The sequence below is a fragment of the Mustela nigripes genome, chromosome 2, assembly GCF_022355385.1.
Source record: "Mustela nigripes isolate SB6536 chromosome 2, MUSNIG.SB6536, whole genome shotgun sequence".
Taxonomy (NCBI): Eukaryota; Metazoa; Chordata; class Mammalia; order Carnivora; family Mustelidae; genus Mustela; species Mustela nigripes.
Window position 1 is genome coordinate 7708807 of NC_081558.1, and position 16943 is coordinate 7725749.

The 16943-nt window shown below is 55.5% G+C and overlaps 2 protein-coding genes across 4 annotated transcripts; both read right to left on the reverse strand.

Annotated features, from left to right (window-relative positions):
- Positions 1-374: 374 nt before the first annotated feature.
- On the reverse strand, positions 375-8301 carry KEAP1 (kelch like ECH associated protein 1). 3 transcript variants are annotated; one of them, XM_059388999.1, is made up of 6 exons: positions 8102-8301; positions 5412-6097; positions 2980-3665; positions 1712-1917; positions 1273-1449; positions 375-1113 (listed from the first exon to the last, which is right to left on the reverse strand). In XM_059388999.1, the coding sequence occupies exons 2-6, from the start codon at positions 6048-6050 to the stop codon at positions 947-949; spliced, it is 1875 nt and encodes a 624-aa protein (XP_059244982.1). In that variant the 5' UTR covers positions 6051-6097; positions 8102-8301; the 3' UTR covers positions 375-946. The 3 variants fall into 3 exon arrangements, with proteins under 3 accessions (XP_059244982.1, XP_059244984.1, XP_059244981.1); XM_059389001.1 differs by lacking the exon at positions 8102-8301 and adding an exon at positions 7725-7853 and having other exon boundaries at positions 5412-6119; XM_059388998.1 differs by lacking the exon at positions 8102-8301 and adding an exon at positions 7725-7852.
- Positions 8302-10849: 2548 nt separating this feature from the next.
- Positions 10850-16776, reverse strand: S1PR5 (sphingosine-1-phosphate receptor 5). The gene is made up of 2 exons (XM_059389002.1): positions 16690-16776; positions 10850-15467 (listed from the first exon to the last, which is right to left on the reverse strand). The coding sequence occupies exon 2, from the start codon at positions 15446-15448 to the stop codon at positions 14261-14263; it is 1188 nt and encodes a 395-aa protein (XP_059244985.1). The 5' UTR covers positions 15449-15467; positions 16690-16776; the 3' UTR covers positions 10850-14260.
- Positions 16777-16943: the final 167 nt, after the last annotated feature.

Consider the following 16943-nt stretch of genomic DNA (forward strand, 5'->3'; position numbering starts at 1 on the left):
CCCCTTTTGTCCTTTTGATACCCCGGCACCTAAATAAAAGGCTCAGTCTGTGCAACTGAAGCGCATAAAAATGACCGGCTAGATTTTCACCGATTTGAAAGGCATGTTGGGGATGGTTTGCCTGAAAATAGAACTCCAGGGAGACCTAAAAGAGAGGTGTCAAGGAGTTAGGTCATTGTCTTCAAAGCAGCCCTACGTGACAAAGTGAGCCCTGTGTGGCTTGCCCACGGGGAGACAGATGCCCTACATGTCAAGATGCCATGGGCAGAGATAACGAACTGGTTTCAAATTCAAACTCAAAATCAAGGACTTGAGTACGTTTCCAAAGAGTCCCTTCTGTCCCCAGGTTTGAGATCTCCAGCTGACAGCCCGGGTGGAAGACACTAGTTAGTTTGTTCTTTATTTTCATTGGAAAGTTATAGGGTTACTTATCAACAAAATGACTGTCCAGGGCAGAGATATCCAGTGGTTTCTATGTACAGGCCCATCCCTGGGGTCCACACCTCCACAGGAGCCTCACCCCAGAGGCCTCAGCTGGCTCCTTCCCAGGCCTCCAGGAACCAACCACAAAGACACAAGGAACAAAAACCCCACCTGACCTCAGCACCTGTTTTCACCCCAAAGGGAGGTGGCAGCTGCTGGTTGGGGACCCAGGCCTACTCTCAGAGTAGTGGGTGCAGAGGCCTCTCTCCTGGGAGCCTGCCTTTCATGCACCCCCTTCCCAGGAAGGCTCTCTTGGACATTCCTGGGACAACTCTGACAGGCTCATAGGTTTCTGCTGTGGCCTTCTTTTCTTTCTAGTTGTCATCTGAACACTGAGGCACCTCAGCCTCCCATCTTGAAGGATAAGCATTTGCACTGCTGCCTTTTCTTTTGTCCCTGTTTTTGTACAAAAACAACAATACTCTCGATCAGACCATTTTTTTGCCCAAGAAACACAAGTGGCTCAACAGGTACAGTTCTGCTGGTCGATCTGCTTCCGGCAGGGCTCCATGGTGACAGCAACACCCACCCCGCTCCGGCCAGATGTCATGTGGGTCACCTCACTCCAGGTGTCTGTGTCTGGGTCGTAACACTCCACACTGTCCAGGAACGTGTGACCATCGTAGCCTCCTGCAGGGGGAGCAGAGGAGACAGTCACCCCCTCTGAGGGGAGAGGAAAGAAAGAGGGAGAAGGAACTGCAAGAAGCCCTCCTACGGGGATCTGAGCCTGACCCCAAAGATGGGGTTAATCAGGCTTCTCCACCCAGGTCCCCGCCCCCAGGGCCTCACCGAGAACGTAGATCCTGCCCTGGTGCACAGTAATCCCCAGGGCACTTCGCCGATGCTTCATGGGAGCTACAAAAGTCCACGTTTCTGTCTCGACGTCATAGCGCTCCACGCTGTTCAGCTGGTCCTGACCATCGTAGCCTCCCGCAGCATAGATGCAGTTGTGCAAGACACAGACTCCTAAACCGTACCATGCAAAGAGAGTGACTCCAGGGCCTGGCGCTGGGGGCCCCAGGCACTGCCTTCTTGGGGGCACCCTCCCCTCTCCCCTCTTCTGGGGCGCCCTTCAGAGAAGAGCTCAGACGGTTAGGATCTAGCTCTCCTGGGTGTGCCACAGGGTTTAAAACTGAAACAGGAAGCCTCCCACAGGCCTTGCCGAGTTTCATTCCCCAGGGTTGGGGGGGTGTTCCTCCACGCTCCCTTCCTGGCAGCCCCCACCCACCTGCCCCACTTCGGATGGTGTTCATGGGTGTGATCATTCGCCACTCATCTCTCTCTGGGTAGTAACACTCGGCTGAGTTGAGGCGGTTTGTTCCATCGAAGCCCCCGACGGCATAGAGCAAACGGTTGAGGACAGCCACCCCTACCCCGATCCTTCGAGTCAGCATTGGGGCCACCAAGTGCCACTCGTCCCGCTCTGGCTCATACCTGCAAGGGCATAGTAACAATGACAATGGCGATCATAGCTGCCCTGTATGGAACACGATGCCCCGACATGCCGCCTGTTCTTTATGCACTTGAACTCTTTACTCCTCGTAGCGTGTCTCTGAGGAAACAGGTTCACAGCCATCATCTGCTCAAGGTTACCTGCAAGTCTGCTGGACGCTGAGGGTGGATCCACCATACACCACTGCCAGGCCCTATGCTGCGTGTTGTTAGCGCCCCCAAAACCCTCTTAGCCTGTTGGACAGGTGGTCCTCATTATCATCTCCCACTTCCCCATCACCTTCAGATGACAAGACAGAAGCACAGAGGGATGAAATGGCATGTCCCGGGGTCACCGTGGAGGTGGGGCTGGGGGTCTGACCCAGGCTTCTAGGACACTAGAATCCTAATTCTAACAACTAGGCTACCACCCAGGATGGTTTCTGTCAAAGTGTGCTGTTTGTTTAAAATTCCCATTCCCTAGCCCCGCTCCAAACCCACTGATGCCCGATCTCTAGCAGTGGACTAGGAAGTTTGTTTTAACAAGTTCTCCAGCTGAGTACTGTATCCTGGATCATGCTTCTAGAAGAGGAGAAGGCGAAGGACTGACTGTGCAAAAGTTGAAAGTCAAAACTGCTCAGCCTCTTAACACAGGGTCACCATGCAGTTGTGCAGGTTGTGCACTGCACAAGGAGTCACCTTCCACATAGAAGACCTCATATATCCGTTTATTACGGCAGTTTGGGGGCAGATGGCAGTAAGGTGTCATGCTGTAATAAAATTGGCAATTTACAACATCTTCAAACTGACAGAACTCCTTCCAAATCTGCAGGAGTTGTATGGGTTTGTGACAGCCCTGTAAGCAATTCCCAGGCCCAGACACATCATCCAACGTCACTGACCACAAATCTCCCATGGATTTAGCCTCACCTGAGGCTTCCACTCCCTGAAGGCAGAGTGCAGAGACAGGTACCTAACAATAGGGGGAATCCCCAAATCCCAGTGGGTTAGTACCTGTTAGCAATGGGAACCTCAGAGCTCACTTCTCTGGGCCCTGCCACTCACCTCTCCACGCTGTTGTGGTGGATGCAGCCATGGGAGCCACCAACGGCATAGATGTGGCCATCGATGACCCCAACCCCAATCCGATTGCGCGGTACACTCATGGGGGCACAGGGTGACCACTGGTTGGTCATGGGGTTATAGCAGTCCAGGGCATTGGAGTCGGTGTTGCCATCGGGCGAGTTGTTCCGGCCGCCCACAGCATACAGCAGGCCACCCACGACGCAGCCGGCCAGGCCGCTACGAGGCACCTGCAGGTCTGCCAGTCGGAGCCAGGTGCCGTCACTGGGGTTGTAGGCCTCCAGGTAGCTGAGCGACTGGCGGAAGTAGCCGCCGGCGGTGTAGATGAGCCGGCCGACTTTGGGCGCCCGACAGGGCATCACCTGCGTGGGCTTATGCAAGGTGAGCTCCTGGAAGATCTTGACTAGGTAGTCCTTGCAGCGGGAGTCCGACTGCAAGATCTCACACTTCTGCAGCTGCATCTGCAGGAAGTGGGGTGTGAGTGAGTGGCAGCGCACAGCACGGAGCAGCGCCTGCACGTAGAAGCGCCGCTGCTCGCAGTCATACTTGACCCAGTTGATGCAGGCGTGGAAGACCTCGGACTCGCAGCGCACGTTCAGATCGTCTCGGCTGATGAGCGTCACCAGCTGGCAATGGGACAGGTTGAAGAACTCCTCTTGCTTGGCCACCTGCGGAGGGCATTACTGTGACAGGCTGACTCCCCATGACAGCAGTATGACTGCGGACAGGTCACTCCACCTGCCTCTCACAACCTCAGTCTCCTATTTTGTAAAACGGGGATTCAAACAGTGTGAACCTCATAGCTTGGGACGATTAGAGTTAATACTCCACGGGAGGCATATACTACCTAAGTACTCAGGCAAATGGGCAAAGACACAATGTACTTTGTACCTTTTTGTATCATTTTGTGCTTGAACTACAAGATTGTTACCTTTTTTTTTTTAATTTTTAGAAGATTTTATTTATTTATTTGACAGACAGAGATCACAAGTAGGCAGAGAGGCAAGCAGGAGTGGGGGAGAAGCAGGTCCCCTGCTGAGGAGAAAGCCCACTGGATCCCAGGACCCTGAGATCATGACCCCAGCCGAAGGCAGAGGCTTAACACACTGAGCCACCCAGGTGCCCCAATTGTTACTTTTTAAACAAAATTACTTTTTCAAAAGGGCAGATTGACTAAAAAGGAAAAAATAATAGCCACAGAATATCCTAGAAAAAGTGTAGGCTCTAAAGAAAGAAGGCTGAGCTGCAACTTGGCCCCCTGTTTCTAACTAGGTGATCTTGGGCAATGCTCCGTGCCTTGGTTTTCCTCCTCTATTAGCAGCTACCTCACAGCTGGGCTACTCCTAGGGCATACAGGGCCCCAGGCAAATATTTCCTGTCAGGCACCAGTCTATATAAATAATTTCAGTCGCCCCTCATCAGCAGGTCACCAACACTCTGGTACCCCAAGCCCACGCAATCCCTTTAAAGAAACACCGCACAGGCCTGTGGGAAAGCCCAGCTCACAGACCACCTTTCTGGAAGCCAGAGGCCCTAGGACTACTGCCAGCCTCCTCAGGGCATCTGGTCAACCCCACACGTGGGGTAGGGGGAAGGAGAACATCAGCCCTTAAGGAGAGAAACAGAAACCAGGACAGTATCTACCTCAGCTGATCCCAGCCACTGGGGGAGGACTTTGAAAACTTCCAGGAGGGCCCTCTAAAGCATGGGACTCCCTAAGGCACCGGGCCTGGGGTACAGCCCTGTTGGGCCACAGCTAAGGGTGGTGCTTCCTCATAGGATAGTGGGGAAAATCCCATGATTTAAAGAATGGAAATCACTCAGAACAAGGGTAGGCCCACAGCAAGTGCTCAAAAACCCTTATTATTATTGTCATCCCCAAGGGCACAACCTCTAGTGCCCGCCACCCACGAATCTGGGCTCATCATTGCGATTTTACAAGGAATCGCTGATTTTCTGCTCACAACTTCCTCCACTTAAAAACGAAAATGAAACCAACAACAGTGTAAGGACAACACTGCGTGGACCAGAGGAAACATGCCTAAGGGTCACATGTGAGGTAGGCAGCATGTCATGGGTGTTTAGTAAGTATCTGCAAACTGTGTGAAGCACTGGGCCCTCCTTTAGCACACCCCAGGGTTAAGCAGTTGTCAGCATTCGCTGCACCCTGTCCCTACTCTTGTTTCCAGAGAAGTCGGGGAGCCCAGAGATAGACCCAGAAAGTTCTCACTTTCCTCAGCTGTTTCCCAGAGTCACCCCGATATACAGACTAGGACCTCAGAACCCAATTTTTCTCCAGCAACCTGACCTAACTCTTCACATGTCAAGGGAAGACAGGGATGTCTGTCCATCTGTCCCTGGTCCTTCTGATGCCACCCCCAAGCCCAGGCCCCAAGTCTCCTCCAGCCACTCACCTCTCCGAAGTGCATATAGATGTATTCGCGGGCGCGCTGGTGCAGCTCGGCACAGCCGATCTGTTCAGCGAAGTTGGCAATGCCAATGGCGTTGCTGGGGTCCAGCTGCTGCACGAGGAAGTCGCTGCAGGCGCGGACGACGCTGTCGATCTGGTACATGACGGCACCGTTCATCACGTGGAGCACGCACTTCTCACCCATGGAGATGGAGGCCGTGTAGGCAAACTCAATGAGGCGCTCCATGACCTTGGGGTGGATGCCCTCAATGGACACCACCTCCATGCCCTGCTCCCGTAGCCCATTGGTGAACATGGCCTTGAAGACGGGGCTAGATGAAGCCAGCACCACCTTGTGAGCCATGAACTGGGCGGCTGGCGCGTCCTCGTATTTGACCTGCAGTGTGACATCACACAGCTGCTGGCTGAGCCGCAGCTCGTTCATAATGCCGAAGGCCTGCTTGGTGTGGTCCTCCAGCGTGTAGCTGAAGGTGCGGTTGCCGTGCTGGGAGGGCGTCACCTCGGCTTTGCACTCGGTGGAGGCGTACATCACCGTGTCCCCTGCCCCCTCAGGGCGCTGTGACCTCAGGGGAAGGAATCGGGTGCGGGTCCCAGCCCCGCTAGGCCTGGGTTCCGGCTGCATGGGGTTCCAGGTGACAAGGGACAACACCACCACTGGCACTCAGAGGCCTGGAGGAGGGAGAGCACAGGGCTGGGGGCAGGGCCTGGGGGTCAGGCCTCCTTTTTTTAAGATAAAGCGACTCCTAGACCAGTTTTCCTTCCCAAGCCCAGATGAAGCAATGTCCATTTGTGCTCATTAACTACCACATGGCCTCAGAGCCCAAGAGTCCATCCTAAAACACAGGTCAGACGATGTCTCCCCCCCCCCCCCCCCCCCCCCCCCCACCCCCCCCCCCCCAACTCCCTATGGCATGAAGAGTAAAACGAAACTCTTGCAGTGTCCTACCCTATATACAGTCAGCCTCTGTCTGCCTCTTTCCTTTGCTCACTCTGTTCCACCTACCAGCTCTATCCCTTCCCAACAGAGCATTATCTAGCTCATTCACAGTATCTACTGTGTGCCAGGCACTGTTCTAGGCACTGGAGACATAGCAGAGGAGAAAGGCAGACATAAACTGTGCTGCCCTGGAGATGTCACCTGGGGAGGGATGGGCCATAAGTAAAATAAGCAAGACTTGAGGAGAAGTTGGGGTTGTGAAAAAAAAAGTACAACAGCATTGTGACAGGGTGCCTTGGGGCAGTTAGTTTAGATCGGGTAGTCCAGGGCTGTGTTAGAGCTGAGACAAGAAGGATGTACATGTGAAAGGGGTTTTCCAGGCAGAGGGAATGGCAAGTTCAAAGGCTCAGAGGCAGAATGAGAGAGACCATCTGGAGAGTCAGAGAGAAGTTTAAGGAGCGATACATAGGTTTCCATGAAACCTGTGGAGTCTGGAGGGCCAGGGCAGGAGCTGTGTTTTGAAAGATCCGCTTTGAGAAGATGGGGATTTGCAAGAGGCCCTCCAGGTTCTCCACTGATCTTTCCCGGACTCACAGCAGAGTCATCTCCTCTCTATTTCATTTCCACCACAGCACTTGTCAGAAACCATAATGACCTCCACTGCTTGCTTGTTGAGGGATGGCCCATGTCTCTGGCCCTCAGCGGCAGGGCTTCTGAAGGCAGGGAGCCCTGTGTAGGTCAAGGCTGTGCCCACCCTCCCATGTGCCTCCCCCACGTCCTGCCTGGGGCCTGGCACTGCTCAGGGGTCAGTAAGCGAGCGGCTGGCTGGCTGCCCACTTCACTGTGCCTGCCACAGCACCCTCCTCCGCCGGGCCCAGGGCGCCGCTTGGCCGCCTCTCCCCGGCCGAGGCCCCTGTCCTGCCTCTTGATCTCTGGCCAGTCGGTCAACGGTGCCCCTAGGACACCGGGCACTTCTCCCCCACGAAGCGATCAGTGGGAGACTGCGCATGTCCTGCCGGAGCCGCCACCAAGGCCTGGAGAAGGGAGGAAGTGACCCCTGCCGTGCGGCCTTTTCACTGCCAACCCCAAGGCGCAGACCAACTCCCCAGCGCGCCGGACTCCCGGGCCCTCGGTCCGAGGGGCACTCCCTGGGCCTCTCGCCCCGCGTGCGTAGCTCCCGGGCCACCCCTCAGGTCGCGCCGTCCAACAAAAGCCGAGGACTCAGAGCCGCGCCCTCCTGGCCCTCCGCGAGGCCGCGGGAACCCCATGGCCACCGGACCCGCGGCGCCCCGTTCCCCGACCCCCGGGGCACTCCCGGCCCGCCGTTCGCACAGCCCGGGCGCAGGCCGCCTCACTCACCCCGCCATGGCCGCGCGCGAGCTCCGCCTCCGTCGCCCAGGCCCCGGCGCCTCCATCGCTGCGCCGGGGGGGAGGCGTGGAGCGCGCGCAGGTCACCATGACTAAGCAGAGCCGGGCGCCGGCCGTGTCAGAATAAAAGTCCCCGCGGCCCCCGGCCTCCCGCGGCTGGGAGGGCAGAGGGGCCGCTCCCCCCGCCCCCGCCGCCAGTCACCAAGCTGCGCTGCCCCCGCGCGGCGACCACTCCGGCTGTCATTGCGGCGCGGCGCACCCAGTCGCGTGGTCCGAGCCGCCGGGAATCAGACCCTCGGGTTCGAGGCCCGGTGCGCCCCTGCCTGCACTGGAGATCGGTGGACAGCCCTAGCGGCCGGCGAGCTCACCTCGGCCGCCGCGTAGCCTTCTAGCTCTTGCCGCGGGGTGGGGATGCCCGGGGCACCAAGGCGGCTCCGGGCACAGTGGTGCCACCCGCGCGCAGAGCTTCCGGGAAACCCGAGGGTCCGCGTCCCGGCCGGGAGCGGCTCCCGCTTAACTTTCGCTATGGCGCGTCAGCCGTCGGGGGACCTTGGCCCTGGGGCGGCGAGGCCTGCGGGGTCTTGGACGTCGGGGGCGGGGGGGGGGGGGGCCGCCGATCGGCGGGGAGGGGGGCGGGGGGGGGGCGGGGAGGCGCGGTGGGGAAGGAGCCGCGATTCCCCGCCCTTCCCGCAGGTGCCCGGCACCCCTGGGCAAAGAGTGGGCGAGGGCGCAAGGCCGCGGGTTGGGTTGGAGTGGGGGGGGGCGGTCCGGTCTGTCCCCACTTCGCACTGTCCCTTCCACCGGCTCGATTTCGTCATCTCAGCTCATGACTCCACTCTCCGACCCGCTTTCCTCCCCCCTCCCCCGCCTTTTAAAAAATATTTTATTTATCTCTGTCAGAGAGAGCAGAAGCAGGGGGAGCGGCAGGCAGAGGGAGAAGCAGGTTCCGCGCTGAGCAAGGATCCCAATGCCAGACTCCATCCCAGGACCCTGAGATCGTGACCTGAGCCCAGCGCAGATGCTTAACGGACTCAGCTACCCAGGCGTTCCCGCTCTTCTCCCTTTAACCCCACACAGTTCAGGCCTCACGGTCCAATGGTCGCAGGATTCCTGCTTGGCTTTTCCTTGTCTTAAATTTTTAGTTCTCTCCAATCTAGAGGCGCATGAAACTCGCCTACCGGGGTCTGAAGCCCGGCTCTCTCATTCTCTAGCTTTGTAGGGACAGGTCTCTAATTCGACCTGTCTGTGCTTCAGTTTTTTCCCTGTGAAGTGGTAATAATCCTAGCACCTACCAGCTTGGGGATCCGGAGGACATAGGAACAATAGTTATTTTTCAGTGCAAGAGATAACTGATTTGCCATTTATACTGATTTCATAAAGTTAATTTTTAAATGTACTTATTTTTTTAAAAGCTCATCTAGGGGCGCCTGGGTGGCTCAGTGCGTTAAAGCCTCTTCCTTCCGCTCAGGTCCTGATCCCAGAGTCCTGGGATAGAGCCCCACATCGCATCCCACTCTCTCTGCTCAGCAGGGAGCCTGCTTCCTTTTCTCTCTCTCTGCTTGCCTCTCTGCCTATTTGTGATCTCTCTCTGTCAAATAAATAAAATCTTTAAATAAATAAATAAAAGAGCCCATCTAAGCCAAACTATGGAAGCAGCCTAAGTGTCCATCTATAGATGAATGGGTAAAGATTTGGCATATACTTATAATATTATTCAGCTATAAAAACGAATAAAATCTTGCCATTTGCAACAACATGGATGGAGCTGGGGGTATAATGCTAAGCAAAATAAACCAGTCAGAGAAAGATGAATACCATATGATTTCACTCAAGTGTGGAACTCAAGAAACAAAGGCTGGGGCTCCTGGGCGCCTCAGTTGGTGAAGCACCTGACTCTTGATTTCAGTTTAGGTCAAGATTTCAGGGTTGTCAGATAAGCCCCAGAATAGGCTCCATGCTGGAGGAGGAGCCTGCTTAAGATTCTTTCTCCCTTGGGATGCCTGGGTGGCTCAGTGGGTTAAGCCTCTGCCTTTGGCTCAGGTCAAGATCTCAGGGTTCTGGGATCGAGTCCAGCATCGGGCTCTCTGCTCAGCGGGGATCCTGCTTCCTCCTCTCTCTCTCTGCCTGCCTCTCTGCCTACTTGTGATCTCTCTCTGTCAAATAAATAAATAAAATATTTGAGAGAAAGGGGGATGGGACGCCTGGGTGGCTCAGTTGGTTAAGCAGCTGCCTTCGGCTCAGGTCATGATCCCAAGGTCATGGGATCGAGTCCCGCATTGGGCTCCTTGCTTGGCAGGGAACCTGCTTCTCCCTCTGCCTCTGCCTGCCTCTCTGTCTGCCTGTGCTCGCTCGCTCTCTCTCCCTCTGTCTCTGACAAATAAATAAATAAAATCTTTTAAAAAGGGGGGGGGGAGATTCTTTCTCCCTCATTCTCTGCTCCTCCCTCCTCCCTATCTTAAAAAAAATAAGAAAAAAAAGAGAGAGAGCAACAACCCGCAAACAGACTCTTAACTATAGAGAACAAAGTGCTGGTTACCAGAGAGGAAGTGGGTGGGGGATGGGTGGAATAGGTGAAAGGGGTTAATTAAGAGTACATTTACCATGATGAGCACTGAGTAATGTATAGAATTATTGAATCACTATATTGAACACCTGAAACTAATACAACACTGTATGGTAACTACACTGGAATGAAAATAATTTAAAAAAATTTTTTTAGAGCATGAGTGGGGAAAGGGGAAGGGTCAAGGGAGAGAAAGAATTTTTTTTTAGATTTTATTTATTTACTTGACAGAGAAACATCAAGAGAGGGAACACAAGCAGGGGGAGCAAGAGAGGGAGAAGCAGGCTCCCCATTGAGCAGGGAGCCCGATGCCAGGCTCATTCCGAGGACACTGGGATCCTGACCTGAGCGGAAGGCAGAGGTTTCAACCCACTGAGCCACCCAGCCCCCCCCCCCCCCAGAGGATCTTAAGCAGGCTCCATGCTCACGGAGAAGGCCAATGTGAAGCTCCATCTCACGGCCCTAAGATCATGACCTGAGTTGAAATCAAGAGTCCGAGGCTTTACCAATTGAGCCACCCAGGAGCCCCTAATTTTTTTTTTTTTTTTAAGATTTATTTATTTATTTATTTGACAGCAGAATCACAAGTGGGCAGAGAGGCAGGCAGAGAGAGACGGGGAAGCAGGCTCCTGGTGGAGCAGAGAGCCCTGGTGGGCCTCCATCCCAGGCCCCGGAGACCATGCAGAGGCCCAACCCACTGAGCAAGCCAGGCACCCCCTAATTTTTTTTTTAAAGAAAAACTATATATCTTTGAAGAGACATAATCGAGGATACAACACTTAAAGTTCTCTAATGAAATGGCTTCACAAAAATCTTAAAAAACAAGCATCTCATAGGAATAATTCTTGCCATATGTGATATACATTCATTCCTGAAAAGCTAGATGATAAACTGACCCAAATTTCAACTGCACTTGGGAAATCTGTTTCCTAAAGATGCTCTATATTAAATCTTCTTTAAAAGAAAAAAAAGAGTCCATCTAAATGAAAACTAGGCGAATAATCGAAGGAAATGCCAGGCTAAAAAGCTGTTGGTCTAAGAAAAGATTCTGCCAGCCTTAGGAGTGCATTTTAAAGATTCAACATCTCTACTCAGTCTAGGATTAAATCCAAGCCAGAGGGTGGAAGCGAGTGCTGTTGAGCGAAGCTGCAGTTCCAGGCTTCTCCAGCAGGGGCGCCATAGCACAGTCAGCGAACACGCAGAGCGGCCCCCAGCTCTAAGGCAACCAGCACCTTCCCAGAATGTGTTTGAAGCACTTTCATACCTTAAAATCAAACCTACAGACCCTGTGACCCAGCGATGCCACTTGCAGAGGTTTATCCAAGATACACTTGCACACGTGCAAGAGGATGTACCGCAGTACTGTGTATAAAGGCAAAGGCTTGGACTCAAACCCCACGACCCTCCATAGGATCCTGATGTGGTATGTTGCGGACCCAACCCCGCTGTAAAATATTATGCAGCCAGTGAAAGGGATTAAGACATTTGCCTTCTGGATGTTAAGTCGATTTTTTTTTTTTTAATTTGGGGGCGCTTGGGTGCCTCAGTAGGTTAAGCCTCTTCCTTCAGCTCAGGTCATGATCTCACGGTCCTGGGATTGAGCCCCTTGTCAGGCTCTCTGCTCAGCAGGGAGCCTGCTTCCCTCTCTGTCTCTGCCTGCCTCTCTTCCTACTTGTGATCTCTCTCTCTCTGTCTGCAAATAAATAAATAAAATCTTTTTTTAAATTTTAAAAAAATGTAAAAAGTAAAAAAAAAAATTTTTTTTAGTGCTATGGATCAAATTGTAAACCCCTATGCTCCCCCACAAGAAATATATGTTGAATCCCTAACCCCCAACACGATGGTATTTGGAGATGGGTCTTTGGGGAGGATGAGGCCATTCATGGTGGGGCCCCATGATGGGATTTGAGCCCTTATAAGAAGAGACACCAGAGAGCTTCTTGATTTCTCTATGCCAAGAGAGGACACAGCAGGAAGGTCGCCATGTGCAAGCCAGGAAGACAGTCCTCACTCGCACTAGATAAGGTTGGTGTGCTCATCTTGGACTTCCAAACCCCAGAACCGTGAGAAGTAAGTCTCTGCTGTTTCAACTGCTCAGGTAATGGTGTCTGTTATGACAGCCTGAGCCAACTAAGAGGGTAAGACAGTACAAATCTGTGGGTGTGCAACAGTTTCCAAGATATACTAGTAAGTGAAAAAGCAAGATGCAAAGCAGTGCTAAAATTGTATATAAAAAAAAAGAGAGAAGTGTTTACCTGTCAGCTCGTTTATCCACAGAATAGCTCTGGAAATTTCCAAGGATTCCCCACAGCAACCGCGTCCTACAAGGGGAACTGGTGCTTTTCGAATTGTGTAAAATGTGAACAAGAGACTAACTCCCTTTACCATCATCCTATCAAACAACCAAACAATGGAGTGAGCTTCAGGTTCCCTTAGAGAATAAAGGAGCCTGGGGTCAGGGGCACCAGGCCCAGTGGGAAATTAGGTCTAGTCCTGGGAGCGTCCCAGTTTCAGTATGTTTGTGTTCCAGGAAATAGGTTGGTTTCCGGTGCATATGGCCTGCAGGGACTACCTGAGCGTGGCCAGTGGACACTCGGGCCCCCAGGGTGAGTCCGTGGCCCCCAGAACACACTGGGGTCTTTGCAGCTGCCTGCAGTTACACGGGTCTCCCGACAAGTGGCGCGCGGTAGTTTGAGCCCAAAGCCCCCTGCCCCTCCCCCGGGCCGCAATGCAGCACTGGGGTCAGGAATGCGTCTAGGGACAGCTGGTACCCAGAGCCAGCATGCCTGGAGCCTTTTATGGGCACAAACAGGCCCCTGGTATCGCCCCCAGACAAGAATGCAGACCACTCAGGGAGGGAGCGTCTGCCCTTGCCATGCCCCTCTGAAGGAGCCAGACACTAGTCTAGGCCTGCGCCCCTTAGGGCCTGGGAGCCTGGCAGTCTGGGCTAGTAGCCTGGCTCCCACCACTGGGCCAGGTACTCACTGCTCAACTGTCAAGAGGAAAGCTGCCTTTCAAAGTTGCAGTAAGGGTGAAGAAAAGGTGTGTCCTGGGCCTACCACTGTGGGGACGACTGGCCCTGCACAGTAAGCTGTAATTGTTCTTATTATTTTATTAGGTTTTTAATTTTTTATGATATGACACCACACTCAAAGAAATCTTGTTTCAGATAGGAACTGGCTGTCTTCCACAGTCAAATTTTAGTGTAGGGTGCCGTGTCTTTAACATTCCCTCCTCTAAACAGGATTCTTTTCTTTCTCTCATGCCTACACTCAATTCCTCAGTAATTCTGTCCACATAGCCTGAGCCCCTATCGTTGCTCCTCTGGGCCAGTGCAGGCACTTTCACCTTTTTCTAGCTTCGACCTTCCCCCTTTACAGAAATCTGTGAGCATCTCAAGCAAATCAAGTCCAATGTCTGCCTCCCACGTCACTCAGAGTAAAAGCAAAGTCCTCCACGGAGCCCACAAGGCTCTGCCCCATCATATTCCTGCCGTTGTTTCCTCCCACTACCCTCCCCCGTTGTTGCTCCAGCCACGAGGAGATCTTCGCTTTTTTGAGAAGGCACAGGCATGTTCTGGCCTCAGGACCTTTGCACTGCCGTTCCCTCACCCTGCAACGCTCTCCTTTCAAGTGTTCCCAGGGCAATGACGGCTCAGCTTACAGTATATGTCACACTTCTGCAGTGGAGCATCCCCTGACCACCATGGAAGGCATCAGCTGCAATTACCTCCATGATTTCTTCACTGTTAGTGCCTGTGTTCCCCATCAGGATGTCAATGCCACGAGGGCCGTGATTTTTGTCTGTTTCACTTACTGCTCGGAGGTTTAGCGTAAATAAAACACGTTTCCCTTTGTCTCTTCTGCCGCCACCATCTTCAGCTGCTTTTCCTAGCAATTCCTTATTTAAAAAGAAAAAGTCTGCCAAATGGCCCTTAGAGAGGGTAACGGCAGGCCAAAAGACATCAGTCGGCGGCCGGTGCAGGTACCAGGGTCCGGGCGGCTAAGGGCGCCCCAGGGCCGCCAGCGGAGACGCTCGTGTCCAGCCCGTCCCGCTGCGGGGATGAGCGCTCGGAGCGGCTGGAGCTGCCATCCAAGCCAGGGGGCAGCCAGCGGTTCAGGCCTTCCGAAGCCCCAGCGGGGCTCCCGGAGCCCTGGGAGGCGTCCTGCCTTCTGTGGCAGGGGCGACGGCCGCAGCAGACCAGGCGCAGGAGAGCGAAGCGCAGGTCGCGGTTGGTGAGCGTGTAAATGATGGGGTTCAGGAGCGAGTTGGCCATGGCCAGGCCCAGGAAGGGGTCGGCTTGCAAGAGCACCGGGCAGGCGCGCGCGGGGCACGCCACATCGAGCAAGAGCAGCAGGAAGAGGGGGCCCCAGCACGCCACGAAGGCCAGGAGCACCACGGTGAGCGTTCGCAAGAGCGCCAGCGAGCGCGGCGTGCGGCGTGCGCGGCCCGGGGCGCCCCCGGGGCGTCCCCGCAGGCGCCGCGCGTTGGCGCGCACCTGGCAGTAGATGTGCGCGTAGAGCGCGCAGATGGTGGCCAGGATGCCGAGGAAGGCGAGCACGCAGAAGAGCACGTAGGCCTTGGCGTAGAGCGGCAGGACAGTGGAGCAGGTGTCCAGGCGGCCCAGACAATTCCAGCCGAGCGCCGGCAGCAGTCCGAGCAGCAGCGACACGCCCCAGGCGGCGGCCGCCATGGCCAGCGAGCGGCCCCGACGCGCGGCGGGCGCGGGTCCTCGGCGGGCCATGGTGAGGCGGCGCTCGAGCGCGATGGCCAGGAGGCTCAGCACGGACGCGGCGAGCGCCACGAAGACGCCACCTTCACGGGCGAACCAGAGCGCGGGCGACAGGCGCAGCGTGAGGGGCCCCGACAGCAGGATGTTGGCGGCATAAGCCGCGCCCGCCAGCAGGTCGGACAGCGTCAGGCTGCCCAGGAGCAGGAACATGGGCGCGTGGAAGCGCGGGTGGCGCCCCAGCACGAACAGCACCGCCAAGTTCTCGAGCACGATGAGGGCGCACACCGCCAGGCACACGACGGCGTCTGCACGCAGCCCCGCGCCCGGCTGGTAGCGCGCGCCGCGAAGCTTGCCCGTGTAGTTGTAATGCAAGACGATGACCTCGCTCACCGGCGCCGGCCGCAGCAGCCCCGACTCCATGGGCCGCTTGCCCCGAAGGCTGCGGAGAGGTAAGGGACAGCGTGAGGCCTGGGGAGGTAGGTGGGCACGGTAGGGGGCTCGCAGTGTTGGGGAAGGTGCAGACACAAAGACACGCCAATAATATCAGGAGGGGACACAGCGACAGAGTCCCACAGGAAAGGGACACTAGTAAGTCACACATAATCGGGGATATCCAGGGGCAGATTCAATCATAAGCAGACAGGGACGCACACACGAATGCAGTGACACGGCAAGTCCTTGACAAGGACTTGTACTCACAGTCACACCCCATGGGGGAAACAAGAAAATATATTCACACAGGAGCGGAGCAACATAGCCAGAGTCACACAGGGACCCAAATTCAGCCACAGAGAGGGTCTCACCCACTCGTTCAGGCCACAATTTCACAGCCTCCACCCTCAGCTAGCGCGGGAACCCGGAACCTCACAGTCTATGTGAGAAAGTTGTCTGTCCTCCCATTTTAGAGGTAGAGCCTGAGGGCAGCAGACAGGATCCAGATGGCTTTTGCAGAGGGGTGCACGTGTCTTTACCGTGTAATAATACTTCCTGCCCAAGACTTCACCCTCTAGTCCCCTCACAGGTCTCAGTCCCAGTTTACAGACTGGAAACCGTTAACTCAAAAGTTCCTCGAATAAGAAGGGGACACGAAGGTTTTCATGTTTCAACACAAATACAGCTCCTCAGAAATGCTCAGACAGTCAAGCAAGTCCCACTTAATGGATGAGAAAATCGAGGCTGGGAAGGGGAACGGACTTATTTGCACAGGGCAGGAAAAAATGCACCCTGGCTGGCATCGGTTGCCCTCGGGGAACCTGGCGCGAATACAGACCCAGGGAGTCACGGACTCAGCCGCGGGGAGGGAGGCATCAGATCCGTGCGGACACGGGTGACGCTCTGATGCGGACACAGAGCCAGAGGCTCACAGCCTCGGTATCTCCCCCCTCGCCTCGGAGTCCTTGGAAACAGGACTGAAGTAGCGAAACTTGCAGTGTGTCCGGGAGAAGAAGAGGGCGAGGCCAGAGGAGTCCAGGCGACCCTTTTCCTATCCCTGGCCCCGGCATCCAGCCCGGGAGTCTCCGCCTTCCCTCCCACCCCCGCCACCCGCTTCCCCTGAGGCTTCCGGGGAGATACAAACAGGGGAACCGGGGGAGCGGTCAGGGCAATCCCCTGCGGGCCGGACTGAGCCCCGCGCCCCTGGAGACCGAGCGCAGTACACTCACCCCGCGCCCTGGTCGTGCGCCGGCGGCAGTTGCTCTGCCCCGAGCAGAGTGAGCGGACGCGGCTCCGGGGGCGGGACCGGAGCTGGCAGGCGAGGGGGAGGGCCCACGACGCGGACCTCTGGCGGTCGCCAGCAGTGGCCCCCTCCCCTTGGGGCCCGGGCACCCAGCCCATGGCTGCCAGCCTGTGCCACCCGCCGCGGCACCGGAGCGCGCCCCGTCGGCGACTGGCACCAGCGAGCCCTTGGCTCCCCCCT

Coding starts and splice junctions, on each gene's coding strand:
- KEAP1 (XM_059388999.1), bottom strand. CDS start 6,050: ATGCAGCCGGAACCCAGGCCTAGCGGGGCTGGGACCCGCACCCGATTC. Junction 1,918..2,979: donor CACCACAACAGCGTGGAGAG/GTGAGTGGCAGG, acceptor ATGCCCTTGCAG/GTATGAGCCAGAGCGGGACG. Junction 1,450..1,711: donor CACCATCCGAAGTGGGGCAG/GTGGGTGGGGGC, acceptor GGTACGGTTTAG/GAGTCTGTGTCTTGCACAAC.
- S1PR5 (XM_059389002.1), bottom strand. CDS start 15,448: ATGGAGTCGGGGCTGCTGCGGCCGGCGCCGGTGAGCGAGGTCATCGTC.